The sequence below is a fragment of the Camponotus vicinus genome, unplaced genomic scaffold, assembly GCF_025532165.1.
Source record: "Camponotus vicinus isolate PSW18456_S1 unplaced genomic scaffold, iyCamVici1.0 SCAF_7, whole genome shotgun sequence".
NCBI lineage: Eukaryota > Metazoa > Arthropoda > Insecta > Hymenoptera > Formicidae > Camponotus > Camponotus vicinus.
The window spans coordinates 3,566,761-3,585,770 of NW_028141979.1; the positions used below are offsets into that span (position 1 = coordinate 3,566,761).

Here is a 19,010-nt window from a genome sequence, read left to right on the forward strand (position 1 = left end):
ATATCACTTTATATATTATCTCGATCATTTCCTAAATCTGTATATTTTTGTGCTAAAAAAATACATTTATGGATATTCTAAAATTTTGTATGTGCATATGTATATGTATATATATACATACACACATATATATATACATACATACATACATATGTATATACACACACAAAATTTTAGAATATATAAGTAATAAGGGGAAAAAGAATAAAAGTAATAGGAGAAAAAGAATAAACATTCTTAATTATAAAAGAAGATTACTTACAATATAAAAAGGGAAATTTTATAATATTACACGTGTGAAAATAAGTTCCACTAATGAGGATATGTCATATATATGTTTTATTTAAATCTGTTTTACTGGATGCTATGTGTATCTATAATATTTTAAAAGTATTGCTATAATGTAATAAAATGCGCGATAAGATGAAGGCTAATTTACAAGATTACGGGAATTATATATATTCTACATTTTTTTTGTAATTATTTGTACATCTCGTTATATCATCAAATAATGGGGAATGATACACAATACGTGCAAATGGATATAAAAATTGTTCGCTATGTACGCGATTTATATATAGCCAGTGTTTTGTGCAACAGAGCTCATGTTAAAAAAATGTTTACAGAAAATGCAATATTGGTCCGTTAGGTGCAATTATGCGTCACTGGGAAGATTGAGGAGTTATATGTAGAGAGAGAGAGAGAGAGAGAGAATATAAACAAAATGAACGAGTGTTTTTTATTAAAAAATCTGTTTTATTACGTGTCTTTCTTTTATACGATCTTTTGTGTACTATTACATATATATATTTTTTTTTGCCGATATAATTTACGTCGCATATCGCACACATTAACTCTGACAGAGACTCTGATTGAATTTTTTTATACAATTTCTCTATATTTATTTCTCATAAAATTTCCATTAAAATTTTTGATACTATGTCAAATTGTGTCGGTACCAAAAACAATTAAAAATTCTGCATTTTCGAGCTCCGTCACACGATCTATGCTTGATTTCTACTAGAATTGAATTTTTTTCCTTGTAATATCTTGTAATATCGCTAATTATTCTATTTAAATAAGATTGAATAGCAAAGAGGGAAATGACATTTCATGAAGCAAACACGTTTGTGCTATATTATATATATATATATTTGCGTGCACTATAAATCGACGAAATTCAATTTCTCGATAACAAAGCTTAATTAGACTAGCTCTTGAAATGATCCTTAAATATATATCTTAAAGTGTTAACTATGGACGTATACTACGTCCATAGTGTTAACAATGGTTTTTTTTCGGTAATGTATTGATCGATCCAATAATATGTCACAACTATTTCACGAGACTCGAACACAAGCGTCATTTCCTGCTTTGCTACATACACGCTAGACACATCACTGTCATCAATTATATTTCCCGATATTTTTACCGCTTTAACATGATTGTAATAATTCTAATGAAAATACGTACACGAAAGATCGATTATACATACATATATATGGCGCTAAATCTCGAGACAAGATAAAAAATGCAAACTTATTGAGATTTGTGATTTATATTTTCGTGCATTTGAAAATTACTATAATCAGATCGGAGGATCGAACTTTCATGTACGTGTGAATGGCTACCAGTATCGTGCTAAAAATCTATGGGATTACAATTATTTTTTTAATCTGAAAATTCGTATCGATGTAGCGCCTGTTTATACATTTTCTTTGCAGATGGGAAGTTACATTTGTTCACTATAACTTTTACTGTTTTTTTTTGCTTCCACATCATGCATCAGCGATAAAACCATAATCTGGTTATGGCAGACTGAATTATCTAATTGAACGTTAAAGAAAGAATTTCATTAGGACGTGAAATATGGGCTTACAACAATATGGGGCTCCGTAATAGATTCGATTCACCCCTTTCCCCGCGCGATGCGTTTATTGTACCTAGATGATTGTTTAACCGTGTTATTGAGAAGTATCATCACCCGAAAACCGATTCCGCGAAAAGTGAAGGAAGAAATGATTGTCCATATCCGCGTGTCGGATTATGAACGAGAGATTTGTACTATATGTCTGTCGTCATAATAATATGTATACAATACCGGGTGTATACTCTTCACGGCACGAAAAAAAAGAACTAGAAAAAGAATTCCTCCCTTTTCTCTTCAGTCCTTGCTACTGCTAACATATTGGCATTGAGAAATCGGTGGACTTGGTAATAGTTGCGGCACAGAGATCAAAAAATCTCCGAAAAAGGCTTCGGGCGATATTTTTGTTCATCATTTTTTATTTGATATAACACGATTACTGAGAGAAAGAGAGAGAGAGAGAGAGAGAAAGATAGATAGAGGAAGAGATAGAGAAACAGAGACGTTTTATCGGATGCCTATTTAATCGAAAAACGCCGAAGCCAACTTAAAGCCTACTCTCTCATCAATCGAGAATCAATTTTTTTGGTTGCTCCCATGTGAAACCATCCCGTCCAAAATGGCCATATGTACTGGTTTGTTGATAAATAGCATTGCGAAGATTCAGCTCCCTATATAAAGATAGTTATATACTTTTAATTATGATTTAAAACTTTTGTATGTGTGTATATATGTATATACACACACATTATATATATATATATATATATATATATATATATATATTTTTGCATTATATATATATTATATATATATATTTTTTTTGCTTATCAATAAATTATCCTACGATTCACCATGATATATGTAAGACATATTGAAAAACAATATTTATGACAACACATTGTGTAATAGATATTGATGTAACGAATAATATATGTAATTATGTAAAATATGTGTAAATAGATAATATAAGGCACATACTTGACAATCTTTCCCGGTCGTAAATCAAAGTTTTTATTCACTATATCTAAAAGCTCGTTCTGGGAACGTGTGGATGTGCCATAATCGAACACTGTGATTGATAATGGTTCTGCCACCCCAATGGCATAGGAGACCTAATAAGAATTTCAAATATATATTTTTATATATAAGATATATCGTATATAATCACATAGAATTTTGCATTAAAAACATTTTTATATATTTCCTTGACTATAAGAATACCTTGACAAAAATGTTACCTGTACGAGACAGCGCCTGCAGAGATCGGCTTTTACCAGGGACTTTGCAACCCATCTTGCGGCATATGCAGCCGATCTGTCTACCTTTGTAAAATCTTTACCGGAAAATGCACCACCACCGTGCGCTCCCCAACCACCGTATGTGTCTACGATGATCTTTCGTCCTGTGAGGCCAGCGTCACTCTAAAATGTTAATAAGAACAATCTCTCAACTTCTTGCAAGAAAATGTAAATTTCATTAAGATTTTACTAATTAATATCAATATTATTTACATTATGTAATATTTAATTTGAAACTTTTGCAATACCTGTGGTCCACCAATAATGAACAGCCCGCAAGGATTCACGTGAAAGATTGTTCTGTCGTCCAGATATCTCGGTGGTATCACGTCTTTGATGACTTTCTCCATGATCGCTTTGCGTAGCTCATCTAAACCGATTTTTTCGCTATGTTGCAGCGATACCACAACAGTATGAACTCTTATTGGTACACAAGCCCCATGATCCATGATATATTCGCAGGTCACCTGTTAGATATAAATTACACACTTTTAATTACTTTATATTAATTCAATGTTATGAAAAAAATATTGTAAAAATATTATTTTATATTTAATGGATTATTCTCAGTATTAAGTATTGACATCATGGCACTCAAGAGTAGCAAATACATACTCATCATTGAATAACCATATTATTTTATGTAAATCTTTTTTTTCTTATTGTAATAAATCAAGATCTCAAGAGATTTAAAATCGAATCCATATCTTTCAATTTGGAAACGAATGCTTTGAGCCAATGACACTACATATCAATATTCTTTTTTTTTCGGCAAGCGGCTCAGCGATTATGAATTAAGAGAAGTAAAAAATATAAGAAATCAAACCTGTGTTTTTGAATCTGGACGAGCCCACCATAATTCGCCGCTTCGTCTTAGTTCGGCAATTTTCTGATTTAATTTATGCGCCAATACGACCGTCAGTGGCATACATTCATCGGTTTCATCGGTTGCGTATCCAAACATTAGACCCTGATGGAAGAATTTGAGTTATTCCAGCTAAAATTTATGAGACATAAGCTTGAAACGCATCAAACAAATACTAAATTGTACATATAATCTTAAGTATGTGAATAAATTTTTTAAAATCAAAGCACACGATACATTTTTACACATAAAATAAAAAAAAGTTTATAGCTTAAGATAGAAAGAAAATTCATGAAGAATAAATTGTGTATACTAATATCTATGTAGTATTAAGCTATATAAGGCTATAAAGAAACTATAAATCTAACATGCAAAAAAGTGCCATATAGAGCAGAACAATAATAATAAATAAATATAGCAGCGAGGAGAGAAGATAATCTACTAATAATAGCGCTAAAGTTTAGTTTACAAGCTATTTACAATTCGCAACTGTTATCTACATAACTATAAGTTATCTACATAACTATAAGATCTAGCTTAATTACATAATTACACATACTATCTAATGAATTCAGATTACAATGAAGATTGTGATCTTACAGTTATGAGGTGGAATCTTTTCGTTTTAATGTGTTGTACTATTTAAACTAAAGTTAAGATCATATCAAGTCATAATTATTCTACTGAGAATGTTATCGATCTACAATGATAAAACATATCTCTAAATCCACATGAAAACTTTTGCATACAAATGTTACATACATGTATACATATCTTATACATTCATTCAATTTTGCATGCTTTCTACATCTTGTAGAATTGTTAGAGATACATGTTTGTAGTGCATTCACAAATGTAACATGGTGATAACGCAGTAAATATGTGAGGGGCATTTAGTATGTCAATCACTATTTTCATTTCTACAGTGAAATAAAGTCTACTGGATTGATAAGTGAAATAAAGAAGGTGAAGTAATAAATAAATGTTACTTGTTCAGCTACTAAAGAAATATACTTAGTAGCACGCAGGAAAACAATCAGAGAGGAAAACAGGAGATAAAAGAAGAAGAGAGAAAAAGTTTAATGATGGGAATGCTAATTGACCTGATCTCCTGCTCCCACTTCCTCGTCGCTACGGTTTTCGTGAACGCCTGCCGCAATATTTGGTGATTGAGCATCGAGCGCCAACAGAACATTGCACAGCTTGTAGTCAAAACCTGCAGAAATCATTACAGTGCAGTAAGAAAAATTATTCGCTATTGTTTAACGCGTCAGCATCCTTTTTCTACATCAGGTCCTCCTTTTTACATCACTTTTCATGATTCCGCCGTTCCATCTCGATGCATCTCGAGATTCTTGTTAGGCCACGTCGATCCTAATATAATCCTGGCTTCATTAAAACTAATGAACTGTTTTTTGCATGTACAAGTTCAGATATGATATGATATATATGTACTATTTGAATATTGGGAATATTAAATACATGAAAATTTTGTGGAAAATATCGCATATCTCGCATCATATTTTTACACAGATTATTTTAAACATTTATATACATACATACATGCGATTTTTTTATACTTGCGCATTTTTTATACTTGATCCGAACATAGTACATGCACACTTATTTTCTAGACATATTAATTAATATCGGCACTTTGTTGGAAACACATATCCTAGTGCTTTGTTATCTATTTCTGTCCAATTAAACATTTCTTAGTATTGTGCGTAATCTTTTTTAATATTTAATTTTACGATAACGATATCCTACACGCATTCGTTTAGATACTTGTACAGGTACTTGCATTTTTACCTGCACATATGTTCACATACATATACATACAAAGATATAATATACACGCTCTGTCACATAGAATAGCAAACAAATTTTAAAAACGCGTCTAAACTTTCGAGGAAAACGGAATGGGAAAGATTCAAAAAGCAGGAACAAGGAAGATCATTGACATGTCATTTTTTGGCTGTTCTGCGGCACGGACTGAGAATGAGTTATGTACCTGATCACCTGCACCCACGTCCATGTCTTGCCTGTCCGTATGGACACCATCCGCGATATTTGAGGATTGTTGTTCGATCGCCACCAAAAGGTTCAACGTACGCCAATCGAATCCTGCCACGATATTCTTACGTTACACAGTCTTTACGCATTTTCTTTACGTGATCTTTTTTTCCGAAAGATAATGAGCAGGATATACGAATTATCGATCGATCGAGGCATGAAATCCAAGTCAAACATCTCAATACGTATAAAATATAAAAATGTGAGATATACAAATTAAAACTTATCTTCATCTCAATATTACCAATATAATTCAAAATACTGTGCAAAAATTATTACGTTTGTGCAAAAATCGTAAATGATGTTTGGCACTTAAATCTCTTGTACCACAGTTCGATCGTGTATTTGTATAACGTTTGATGAAAGAGACTCATATGAGACGAACTTTAATAAGGACGAGGGAGCTGGCTATATTCAGCCACAGAGCATGCATGTGTTACTGTTAAATGATAAATGTTGATTTCTCGTGAGTGTAGGAGTTCTAATATTTCACGCGCAACATACATAATTAATATCCAACAAAGTGTCAGAGGCAATCGAAGGAAGTGCCAGACGTGCATTATCGAAATTATGGGTACATACGTAATGTAAATTAGCAATTATTATACCTTTTGAAGAATCGTCGTAACCAATGTGCTTTACTGTGTCTCGAACGATTTTTTGATAATCTACTACAGCTTTTGATGTAATTTCTCCGCACAAAAGTATCATCCCGGTCTTTGTTACAGTTTCTGTAAAAATAAAAAAATTCGTTAACGCACATGTTCAATATATCTGTGTAATATTATATATTTATGTAGCAGAATTATATTTATTGCAAAAATAATGTACAATATTATATTTTAATATTATATTTTACTAGAGAGAGAAACGATTTGAAGAAAATCATAAAATCAACGTTAAGACGATTATATTTTGGAAAATTGCTTCTTCTTTTTTAATCAATTTTTTTCTCTCTCTCAAAATCTTACAACAATTAACAATTTAATTACTTATTTCAATAATATAAATGCAAAGCAATAAATGCAACAGTCGTTAGTTCCGGCTTGAAACTAGTTCAGGGTTGACTAAACTATTTATAAATAGAGATGCTAATATAAATATATGTTCAAGTGCTTGAAGAAATTTGCGGTGCTTATTGTTAGTTGAACTTACCACATGCTACTTTAGCATCGGGATCTTGCTTCAGGTGTGCATCCAAAATGGCATCGCTTATTTGATCGCACATTTTATCTAAAATATAACATAAGACATGTTTATAAAATATGATAATAAAAGCGTGAAAATTATTCAGCAATTATTTTTAAATTATTTTTAAAAATTGTTAATTTTTAATTTCGATCCATAAGTTTTTATTTAAATCTTAGGTAAGATTTTAATTTTAAAAAAGGATAGATTATTATTCATTATTATAAATAAAAATTGAATAATGGGAAAGAAATAATAAATTAATAAATAATAAATTAATAAATTAAAACTTTTAATTTTTTATGTACCCATATAATATAAATAATTTAAATAAACTTATTGTATAAAAAAATAATAATGCAACGATAATTTTATTACTGTATTATATATATCAATATAATTATAATTTAAGAAAATGAATCTTGCGCTAATCTGAAATTAGTTAACCTAAATCGCTCGAGAGACTCATGCTGAACTTTCTTTCTTTATCTTTGTTATAATTAGAGCCGTGATGTAGTAAGGATAAGAGAGTCATAGTGAACGTAGAGATAATTAGCAATATATGAGTATATCAAATTACAAAAGAATAAATTATTGAAGATTATCGAAATATAGTCAAATTAAATAAAAAATACAGAAAATATGACTAAATTAAGATTTTTTAAGAGAATTTGCAATTAAAATTATAAGTACAGAAATAGATGGCTATTGTTAAGCAAATTTCAAGATATCTCTGCGATTTTTTGAAATTATCATAAAAACGTTTACGATAAACATCTCGAATTGTAATGTCGGAAGAAATTTATGCGAAAGTAATTTTTACATATTCCTTGTAATAAATAACATAAATGTTCACACATACATGTACAAAGTTATAAGTTATAAGTAAAAGCGTTTCTATAAAATAAATGTTGTAACTTTACATTAGTTTTATATGAAATTGCATTATATTTTTAAATTTTACGACTTGATGTAATATATATTTATTTACACTAGCTTTCTTGTAATAAAATGTCAGAAATGAAAAAAATAACAATTTTTTCCTCAACATATTTTTCCTCATTTCTGACGTTACATTCTAAGAAAACTAATGTAAATAAGTATACATAATCGTTGAGCCCATAGATATAATATCTATCGTTCTCAGCGATAAATTATAACCATGAAAATATCTTAGAAAAAAAAATGCGAAGTAAAAAAAAAGGAAAAAGGATAAAGAGCAATAATCGCCAGTTAATCATGAATTTTTTGTGATCAATAAGAAGCAAATTTAGAATTTCGATGCTTTGGACGTAACGGTATAAAATACCGTGCAATTTTTCTGTCAGTTGTCAGGCTACTTTCTGTCAAAATTAGACAAAAAAGAGAACCGGTTAAAAATAAAAAATTATTACAATAAATATAAAAATGTAAGGTATATTTTATACGCATATATGTATAAATGCGTAATGTAATCATCGATAAGAGAGATACGAACGAGTGATTCATTCATGTTTGAAAATCGTGATTGACGTCAGTCTCGCAGGATTCGCCCCTCACGTTGATTTTAACAAAAATCTATCTCCCACAGGAAATCGTAACACGTGCTCTCCTCAAACAATCTCGTCAAAACGACAATGGAACGCCTCGATACAGTTACTGTCAAGTGTCTTTCGCATTTTCTGAAGGAAAAAAAGCAAGATAATTTTGGAGTAGTCTTCGAAAGAAGATGAAAAAAAGGAAGCACAGACGAACAAGACAGATATCTTCGCGTCGGTTTTTGAACGTAATCAGCAGATAGACGTTCGGCGCAGCCGGCGTCTATCTTCGGCCGATTACGTTACTCGAACCACGAGCGACTGGCGTTGATCGCGCTGCGATCGGAGCGAGCACATGGCGACCAACGCTCACGGCCAACAATGTGCATCTCTGCTCGCGAACGCTTTCGCGCGCGCGCGAAATCGCCGATTTCGGCGGCGAGGAGAATTCGCGGGCTACGACACATTATTCGGCGAACGAAGCGAATGGAAGCTGAATGGAAGAGGCGAAACGATCGTCTCGCGATTCCATTTCGCTAGGCTACCGGTCGCGCGCGCGCGCGCACGCGAGAGGGACCGACTGCCTTTTTCTAGAACATAACCCCGGCCGTCCATCACGGCCGAGGAGAAAGATCAGCGTTACTTGGCCGAAGGCCAAAATGGAAAGATGAAGAAGAGTCAATCGAATAATCGCGATTAGCGAGATCGTTAAGCGCGAACGACAGGGTAGGACATATACATGTGCTATATAGGGAGAGAACGCGGGACGCAGCCATACACACGCGCGTTGCGAAGGTGATCTTGTCTTCTATGGCGGCATTATATACGCGACACGGTGGTAGCTGCGGGGTTCAGAGAGAAAGAGAAAGATAAGGACAAAGAGAGAGAGAGAGAGAGAGGGACGGGAAGAAATCGAAAAAGCTTTGACCGATATATAGTGCAGGGTCACTAACTCGCTGGGACCCCCGGGAAAGGGGTTGGCCGCGGTAAGGTAAGGCGCGGGGCTTCGCTCACCTGGGTGTCCCTCGCCGACCGACTCCGAAGTGAACAGGAAAGTGGTGTCCTGCTGCAGCTCGGGCGGCGCGTGGCCATTCGCGTAACCGTTCATGTGATGCGCGGTCTCCGGCATTTTCCTGCGTTTCGGGGTTGTCGCCGTCGTTGTCGTCGTCGCGTCGTAGCCGACCCTCGCCACTCGACAGAGAATGAGAGAACGAGGAGATCCCGCGCAGAGCACTGCCGCCGAGCTTCTCTGTCGTTTGGTCCGCTTCTACCGAGTTCCCTCCACGTGCCTCTTTGTCGCCGTTTTACTCGACCTCCGTCCTACGGAATTATCGTCGTTACGGAAATCGTGTGCGGATATCGGCTGCTCCGTTCGAGACGATCGCGCGTTTCGATCGAGGGTTCTCTCTGTTTCGGGGTAGACGCGAGCGAATTCGACGGCGTGCTCGAGATAGGGAGCGGGATCGGGTCGAACGTACTTCGGTTCTACACAAGCACACGGCACACCGCGTAATGATCGGGAACGAGCGAATGGACGAACGCGCCGCGGCGCGTAGCGGGAAGTGAAAGAGGCTCCCCACGCGTTGTCGCCCGCTATTTATAATCTCGGCGCGCCTGGCTGCGCGATCAGCCGGTCCGGCGGTCACGTGACGCACCTGTCAAATCGGCGCGGAATTCGAGTCGCTCGGAAGCTCGCTAGATCTGCGTGGCTCTCGTGTCGTCGCCCGGCCTCGTGGCTGCTCCGCTTCGTCGTCCACGTGCTCGAGGTTGCTATTCTGCGGAAGATAGATAACTGTACCTTATACAAGAGAATTGTGCGAGCGTTCATACGAGATTAATCAAACCGGCTTGTATTTATCGGACAGACTTTCTGCGCCGATAAATTAATTATCGTTCCGTTCGAGAATCGATGGACGTGCGGTACTTTACTTTCTCACTGTGCTAGAATAAGTACGAATACTCACCGATCTTTATATATTGATCATTTTAAATATTTTATCGTATTACATTATCATATGACTGGAATATTATAAATAAATAAATATAGAAAAGGAATAGATAAATAAAGGAATACTATAAATAAAATATATTATTCGCATTTGCAAAATAATAATACTAAGAAATAATAGGAATTTATAAGACTTGCAAATGTAAATTTACATAATCACAACTGATCTTTGGATCAATTAATTATGTATGGTATATTTTAAATTATATTTTAAATTATATTTTATAATTATTTTTTCGAGCTCACAGATATTGCTGGAAAACTTGCGTTTCTTATAGCAATCAAATAATTTACATAAAATACGCGGTAAAATTTCCACGACATGTTATGCACAACTGTAGGAAAATGTCTATCGTGTATTTTGTGATAAACATTCTATATGATAACATTTGTCAATAACATATGTATATTGATTTGCCAACACGATACTCGCGAAAATTTTTATTAATCTTTTCTATTGTAATTTTCTTTGTATGATGCTGAGTCATTAAAAATTAGTTAGCATAGTTGTGAAATTAAAATCATGTTCAAAGATAGAATTTTTAAAGATCTATATGATGTCCATATCTTTATAACTAGAATTTAGATCGAATAATTTTTGTATTTATATACAAAAAATATTTCAGCGAGTAACATTTCAAGAATGTCAATAAATAACATTAAAATGTAAGATTTTAATGACATTTTTGCTGTAAAATTGACATATCATCCGATATAATTAATTAATTCGAATTTTGATAATTTTTTCAATCCTTCAAGCAGAGAAAATTAAAGATAATTCTGTTCTAAAGTTTGCTGATTTAATTTAGATTACTTAAATTGTAATTCAAACTTAAATTGTAATTTAAACTTTTGACCGAGATTGAAAATATCTAACGATAGCCTTAAGGTGACGCGATGATAAATTTGTAACTTATCATAGTGCATTAATGTTGGTACTGGACTATCAATGTGACACTATGATCTTCATGACGAATATATCACGATTTGCTCAGTCATACTTTACATTTGGAGCTTTTAACGTTGCATCATGTCGCGCGATCTGTGAATTACGAAAAGAAAATGGTCCGTATCATCAACACTAATTGTAAGTATAATTGTTTAAACCGGAATTTTATTATACTCACATACAATTATTACTTATAGCTTAATAAGATACATTTAATACTCGTACATAAATTACATTCTTAACATTCAAGATGGTATGTAACATGAATAAAGACCTCGATGTATCCTTACCGATAATGCTAATCGAGTGTTTATCAGTGCGTGATTTTATTTTCGCGTGCTATAATTATCGTTACGCAAACGTCGAATTTTGATTTTAAATGATCACTATTATGTTTTCCCGATAGAAATCTGAGTCGCAATCGCGGAAAATAAAACCGAAATCACGAAAACTTGACAATATTATATCGTCACTTTTCGAAATTGTACTGCGAATGCGAGCAAACAAGTTGCACACTTTTATATCACTCGGCGGTAAATCGAGAAAATCTTGGAAGGGGATGAAGTTGATAGCCGAAGTGTAACAAGATGATAGGGTGACATATCAATTTTATAACAAATTACAAATGTTGCCTTATAATCTTTCGAAGTGAGATAGAGATGAATAAACAGAAATTTTTTTCTATTAAAGTGAGTTTCTCATTTTCGAAATTTGATTTGTCCTAGAGATATATGCATGTATTTTCAATGAAACGATTTTGAAAATCTAAAAATCTAGAATATTAAATAATCTCAAATTTAAAATTTTTGAATTAAAAGAATCAAAGGAGTAAAGAAGGAAAGAGGCAGAGATATACACAGGATACAAAAAAACTTGAAATTATAAAAACTGTAAAAAGTCTATGCATACGTAAGTATTTACAGAGTAAAAGATTTATGGACAATTTAAATTTGCAAAAGTAAAAACGCTAAAACTAAAGTTGGGAGTTTAAATTTAACTATTTTCGAACTTAAATTGATTCTAACTTTATTTTTAATCCTTCTTTTCTCTCGCAAATAATAAAACATTATTTATTTGACTAACATATTTTCATTTAAAGGAAGTGCATTCTTTTTCTCAATATTCAATTGTTAATATACGCATAAAGTGTTGCAATCGCAGTCAAGATTGTCTCTTTGTTGTTACACATTACTTGTAAATCAAAATTGCCAATCATTCATGTTATGCTTTACTTAGATATGATTTCACGAATCATGTTATTAAAAGTGAAATGATTGTGCGGTTAACTGGAACTTATATTAGCGATAGTGATTATCACCTTGTATCTAATATACAACATCGACATATATATTTGGAAATAATGTCGTCGAACTTAAACAGCTCGCTAATTGTGTGTAAATACAATTACTTGATTAGCATTTTATTGCAATTTTATTTGTGCAAATTTAATTAAATGATATAGATCATTACAATTTTTCCCAGATTTTCTTTATTATCATGCAGATTGCATAAAAAATGTCATACTTTCGCAAACGACAATCTAGAAATATTTATAAAGCATTCATAATAATTTAATCATGTCGCTGTCATTTTATTTTTGCAATTGCTTGGTTTATTCGTAAAATATTTATTCGTAAAATACTTAGTCTTCTTCAATTGAAAATATAATACAGTTACCCTCTTAACAATAATTTTAAATTTTAAAAATCTATCCAAATACGATTATATTTAATTTGATTTCTCAATCAATTGCAAATTTTCTCAAATGTTTGAATCATTGATATTACAGCGATTTTGAAGTAATTTCATAAGGATTTTATGTGTACGCTTGCATTTAAAAAATTTAAAGATAAATGGATTGATTCAAATTAGGTTTGAATCTTACAAATATTCTTTGTACGATTGTTGATCAATCTACGTACATTATTTTTTGTCGAAATAGACGGTTAAAAGAAAAAAATTGAAATAAGGGAAAAATTTTTCTTCATTTGCACATGATACCCCAATTACGTAATAAATTCATGAGCGAATCATGATAATTTTCGAATAACTTTAAAAATTTAATAGAGAACAAAAGAAAGGACCGCATGTTATTTGTCGATGAAATGTTATGGAAAAATATGTATACGTGTGTTCGCTCTTTATTGGATCTGTTTTGCAACTTTTTCTTTGTTGTTATTCTCGTAAAATGAATGCAAAAAATAATAATCTCATACACAATGTTATAAAAATTATTGCATTCCCTATATAATATCATTATATCTCGTTTTGGTGTCAAACTAATCTTTGAAGAACCATAATCGCAGATTGACGAAATGATTCAATTCTTTTTCGCAAATAACGTAAGATCACAATCGTAATCTATTTCATCAACAGTGACTCACTTGCTTCATGATGTCACATGCAGTTATTTTTATTTTTTTGCTTTCAGATAACTTTTTTTAGCGATTGGCATATTATTCTGAAACCATTGAAAGCAAGTCAACATAAATCAGTGGTGATATTTAATAGTTGATAAAAATGCGCGACTGTAATTTCTCTCTCTCTCTCTCTCTCTCTCTCTCTCTCTCTCTGTGCTAAAATTAAAAATTATTTCTTTTTAACTTAAGATGTAATTTTTAGCATTTGAAAAATAAGACATCATCAAGAGAAGATGTTTAATTATGTGATATAGTTTTATTTTCTTTTACTGTTTATTATCCTTTTTGTAATAAAGAATTTACATTATAAAAAGAGTTTGGAATTCCTTGGATATTTAATATATGACTATATTATTTTTTTTTAATAACATTCTTTCTGTGATATTTATAATTATTTATAAACTTTAAGAAAATTATTTCGTTATATAAATATGAAGTACGCAAGACATAATTAGCACAAATGTTACGTAGCATAATGTCAAAAATAGATGCTCATCGTCTTCTATAATATGTTAAGTATAATAGATTAAGATTATGAGAGATATGAGAGAATACGGTATAATCTGTATCAGCGGTAATTGATATAGCCAAGTAGCAATCGCTGAAACGCTTAGTCGTAAGAGTTACATGTACGTATTCATCTCACAAATTCATATTTGTTTATCTAAAAATTTTTCAATACGTCCTTTTAAACTTCAGGAAATATACCAATGTACACATTTTTAAAAATAAGTATGTAGATTTTAAAAAGACTAAAAATAAAATATAATTTTTTTTTACTTTCGTAAATATTTATGACGAAAGATATGCATATAATAAATATGAATGTAGGAAAAATATCACAATGCATGCGATAACATTAATATATACATTAATATATACATATATATATATAATTATTGGCATTAAAGCATTCAAATTATTTTATTTAATCGTTTCTTTTCTCTCACTTTCTCTTTTTCTCTATATAAGTAATTACTGTAATTGGAAACAAAAATTTCTTAATGACATCAATGACTAATCTTTCATTGCTAGTAATATCAATGATTAATCTTTCATTACTAATACTACTGATCATTAGAAGGGAGGAGCGAAGAAGCGAGAATTCTAATAATTTAAATATGTCAATATAATATCGATTACAGTTATTACAAATTTTATAAATAAAATCTTACTGCTTGAAAATCTGATGAAACAAAGTTGCATAGTAAATCTGATAACAATTTATGCTTTGATAATATCAAAAGCTGAAACTTCCGGAGATAAGCTTTTGCGCATTTATACTATCGTAACGAATGTTTACTTATTATTCAGAATCTAAATATCTTTTATCTTGTTCGAGATCGTAAATTTCATTTATATCACATTGACGTGCGCAGGGATTGCACGTTTAGGCGTCTCTTGGAATTAGATCAATATCGTTCGCAGGTTCATTGAACCGACACGCATACCGCGTATAAATCAGTAAATGTCTAATTAACGTAATTTTCACCACATTCATCGTACTTGGATATATCAGAGCCAAATAGCGGATAAAGTAATCCTTTGTACTCATTGTTACAAGCATGTACGATCAATGAATATACTAAGGTTTTAAATATCTCGAAGCTAATCGGATTTCTGTTGATGTCTCTTATAAAATAGTAAAGAAAGATTTACATTTTAATTAGTTTTCTTAGCATGTTAAGACATAAAAAAAAGAAATAAGCATATTTACTATGATAAAGCAGAAAAAAATTCTTTAACGCGTGAACTTTAGCTTGATCTTTATGTTTTATCACATTTATTTTTGTATTGTTATAGTTCTATAGGTTTATTATTATTGTGTATTATTATTTGCGTGTGCAGTAATGAGATGCATTTATGAGTTGAATCTTTTTGACACAAATTTTTCATATCTCTTTTTATATGTGATGCTTTATGTTATTAAAATAATACACAGCTTGGCCATGAGTGTATTGCATTTTATACTGAGTCTTTCATTCTTAGCTCGCTAATTCGAAAGCTGCGTTAATTATTTATAATATTGCAAATCTTTGCGAACAAGGGTCAGCAAAACATGAAGAACAGGCGAAAAATCCACGCGATAAGCCGCGCGTTTCTCGCTCAACAAATATTGTTTCCTCAATTCATGTTTAATTCTGCAATCATTTGGCGAGTTAAGGGTGATATACAGGTTAAAAAATCTCGATGGTTTTGTTATTATTGTTACCAGCTTTAAAGATATACGTAATTCTTCGATAATAATGCGTTCTAGTTATTTATTATTTATAGAAGACATTTCTGTGATTCTGAATGAACTCGATCTTGACCTGCCGATATCAGTGGTCTACAGAGATCTCGAAAAATCTTCGACAACAAAAAATCCGAAAAATCGTCATCTTTCATGATTTTTTTGTTACGATGTTGGATACAATTGATGTCTACTTTGCAAATCATGCTTCCTACTATCATTAATAAATAATCATTTTTATAGTCACAAATTCTACGAATATAAATTATTATCTTATCTTATATATAGCACACTTTTATATCACACTTATATATTTGCAGGAGATTTCAGCGACGTCATCAATAATCAAGCAATGTAATGTTGCAACAGTTATATTACATCTATAACAATTAGTCTATCATTATATGGAAACGTCTGTCATTATCTATCATATGAACCACACGTGTGGACGATTTTCTCATAAGATTGCGTTATACGATTCGTGTACAACGAATCATATTTCGTTTAGCTACACATTTTGACGGACAGACGTAACATTGTATAATTCAACTGACACATGTGACTTTTACTTTACGTGACGCATATTCTGCATATGCAGGAATTTTGCATCTGAATAGAGTAGATTGGATTAGATAGTATTATTGTAGAATGCAACGTAAAGAATAACGTTATATCTTTTTCATTTTTGTCCAAACTATACAAATCCAAACAATACGCTTTGTTATTATGATTACTTCTTTAACAATAAGAAAATTTGAAAAGTAAAATTGTAGATTTATATATCAATGAAGTGAGATATCTGTCATTCATTCGCAATTTTTGAAATAGAATTACATATAATTTATGGGTAACAAAAATTTTAAACTTATTAAATTAATATCTTTACTCTAATCATATATAATTGTTAATAATATATATTTTGGTATATGTGTATTCGCATTGTTTTATTATATATTGTGTTGAAATGTTAAACTGTAAGCTGCTTTAAAAATTTGTCAGAAGAAATTTTAATAAAATCAAGACACAAAGATAGTGATCTTATATATAAATATATAATTTTTTATATAAAGAATGATCTTATATGCAAGACTGTTAAATTTCGAGAGTTGAAATTATGAGAGCTCTACTCTACCATTGTATATCAAGTGTTGATAGCATTAATTCATTATCTGTGGAATAGAATTTCGAGAAGATAAGCCGGAGAGAACTTGGGTGGTCTTTGATTACGATCGTTTCTTTATATAATCTCAATAGGTATGATTTATTATAATGCTACTGAAAAATGATTGCAGAAAGAAAATTCCTAACAAAAGAAATTGTTAATAAAAATGAAATTGTAAGTGTTATTTTTCAATTGATTTGATTGCTTTACGCTGTAACTAGATCAATTTGAATAATCCTCTCTCTCTCTCTCTCTCTCTCTCTTTCTCTTCCTGGAAATTTATGTTCTCGACAATTTAGAGAAAGAAGAAAAAATTGCGAAGAAAGTAAAAAAGAAAGATGGGATTGAAAGAGAGAAAGAGAGAGGGAGGGAGAGACGAGGAGAGAGAGGGGAAGAGAGAGAGAGAGAGAGAGAGAGAGAGGGAGAGAAAGAGAGATGACGAGAGGAAAAGCAAAAAGAGGGAAGAACTCATTCGTTTCAACCTTGACCTCTGACAAATCCTCGTCTTTTACCAGCCCTCCCTGAGAAAGATTCTCTGCTCTCTCTTTTCCCCTTTCTCTCGTTCTCTGTCTCGTTCTCTTCTCAGATCCTTCGGTTTCAACTCCTTATATATACATATTTTACCTACATGGAAAAAACCCACGATCGATGCCCGACAAGAGGCGCTGCTGAAAATAGAAGTCTCCTAAATGTTGAAGCATGTCTCTCTCATCCTTAAAGCATCCTCGGCTGACTGAGAATTCGGGTACTGCGCAGGAAGAAGAATTTCGATAGAGACTGTGCAAGAGATGCATTAATCCTTTGTCGGGATATTTCGTTTGTCTTGTTCAAACCGGTTCGAATTTGCTTGTATTCCAGCTGCGAGTCACTAAAAATATACAAAATGATTTTTTGTCAATCAAGCTTTAAGGATATAAATAAATGCGGCATTATTATTAGTTAAAAATTTCATATTAAATGTTATCAGCAAGGCATTACAAAAAAAGAAAACGTAAAATCGAAAGTTATCGCTTAATAGAATATGTATATAAATGTATTTTTGCTCTCTTTGCTTCAAGATATCATAGAAATATACTAATGATAACACATGTAGAGTTATTTATCTCTCATGTGTAATATTTTGTCTATAGTAGATGCAAAATTTAAACTGAATATAATTTTTCATATAAAATTTCGTGAAAAAATTTTAAAAGAAAATAATTAGAATAATTATATATTCTTTATACGTAAGAATATAATTAGTAAAATTATAAATCTTATTAATATCCACTTGCATTATCCACTTAATTATTAATATTCACATTAGAGAAATATGACAATAAATCTTATTAAATAATTATATATATTGATTGTAACGTATTTTTCAAAACATTTCTAAATTGATTAATTTTTTAAATATCTCGCAATACATTGTTTTGTGTTAA

At 31.7% G+C, this 19,010-nt stretch overlaps 1 protein-coding gene and 1 long non-coding RNA gene across 3 annotated transcripts; one reads left to right on the top strand and one right to left on the bottom strand.

Annotated features, from left to right (window-relative positions):
- Positions 1–735: 735 nt before the first annotated feature.
- Sam-s (S-adenosylmethionine Synthetase) lies at positions 736–10,389 on the bottom strand. 2 transcript variants are annotated; one of them, XM_083104152.1, is made up of 9 exons: positions 9,829–10,389; positions 7,265–7,342; positions 6,718–6,840; positions 6,048–6,160; positions 3,995–4,138; positions 3,417–3,635; positions 3,109–3,291; positions 2,849–2,982; positions 736–2,538 (listed from the first exon to the last, which is right to left on the bottom strand). In XM_083104152.1, exons 1-9 carry the CDS (start codon positions 9,941–9,943, stop codon positions 2,433–2,435), a joined length of 1,215 nt encoding a protein of 404 aa, XP_082960278.1. In that variant the 5' UTR covers positions 9,944–10,389; the 3' UTR covers positions 736–2,432. The 2 variants fall into 2 exon arrangements, with proteins under 2 accessions (XP_082960278.1, XP_082960277.1); XM_083104151.1 differs by lacking the exon at positions 6,048–6,160 and adding an exon at positions 5,137–5,249 and having other exon boundaries at positions 9,829–10,387.
- A 1,315-nt stretch (positions 10,390–11,704) lies between these two features.
- Positions 11,705–14,964, top strand: LOC145974364 (uncharacterized). The gene is made up of 4 exons (XR_014439645.1): positions 11,705–11,909; positions 12,178–12,460; positions 12,590–12,680; positions 14,203–14,964. It is a non-coding gene; the product is annotated as an uncharacterized LOC145974364 (long non-coding RNA).
- The last annotated feature ends 4,046 nt before the right edge of the window (positions 14,965–19,010 follow it).

Coding starts and splice junctions, on each gene's coding strand:
- Sam-s (XM_083104152.1), bottom strand. CDS start 9,943: ATGCCGGAGACCGCGCATCACATGAACGGTTACGCGAATGGCCACGCG. Junction 4,139..6,047: donor ACGTGGGTGCAGGTGATCAG/GTACATAACTCA, acceptor TTCTTCCATCAG/GGTCTAATGTTTGGATACGC. Junction 3,292..3,416: donor TCATTATTGGTGGACCACAG/GTATTGCAAAAG, acceptor TTAACATTTTAG/AGTGACGCTGGCCTCACAGG.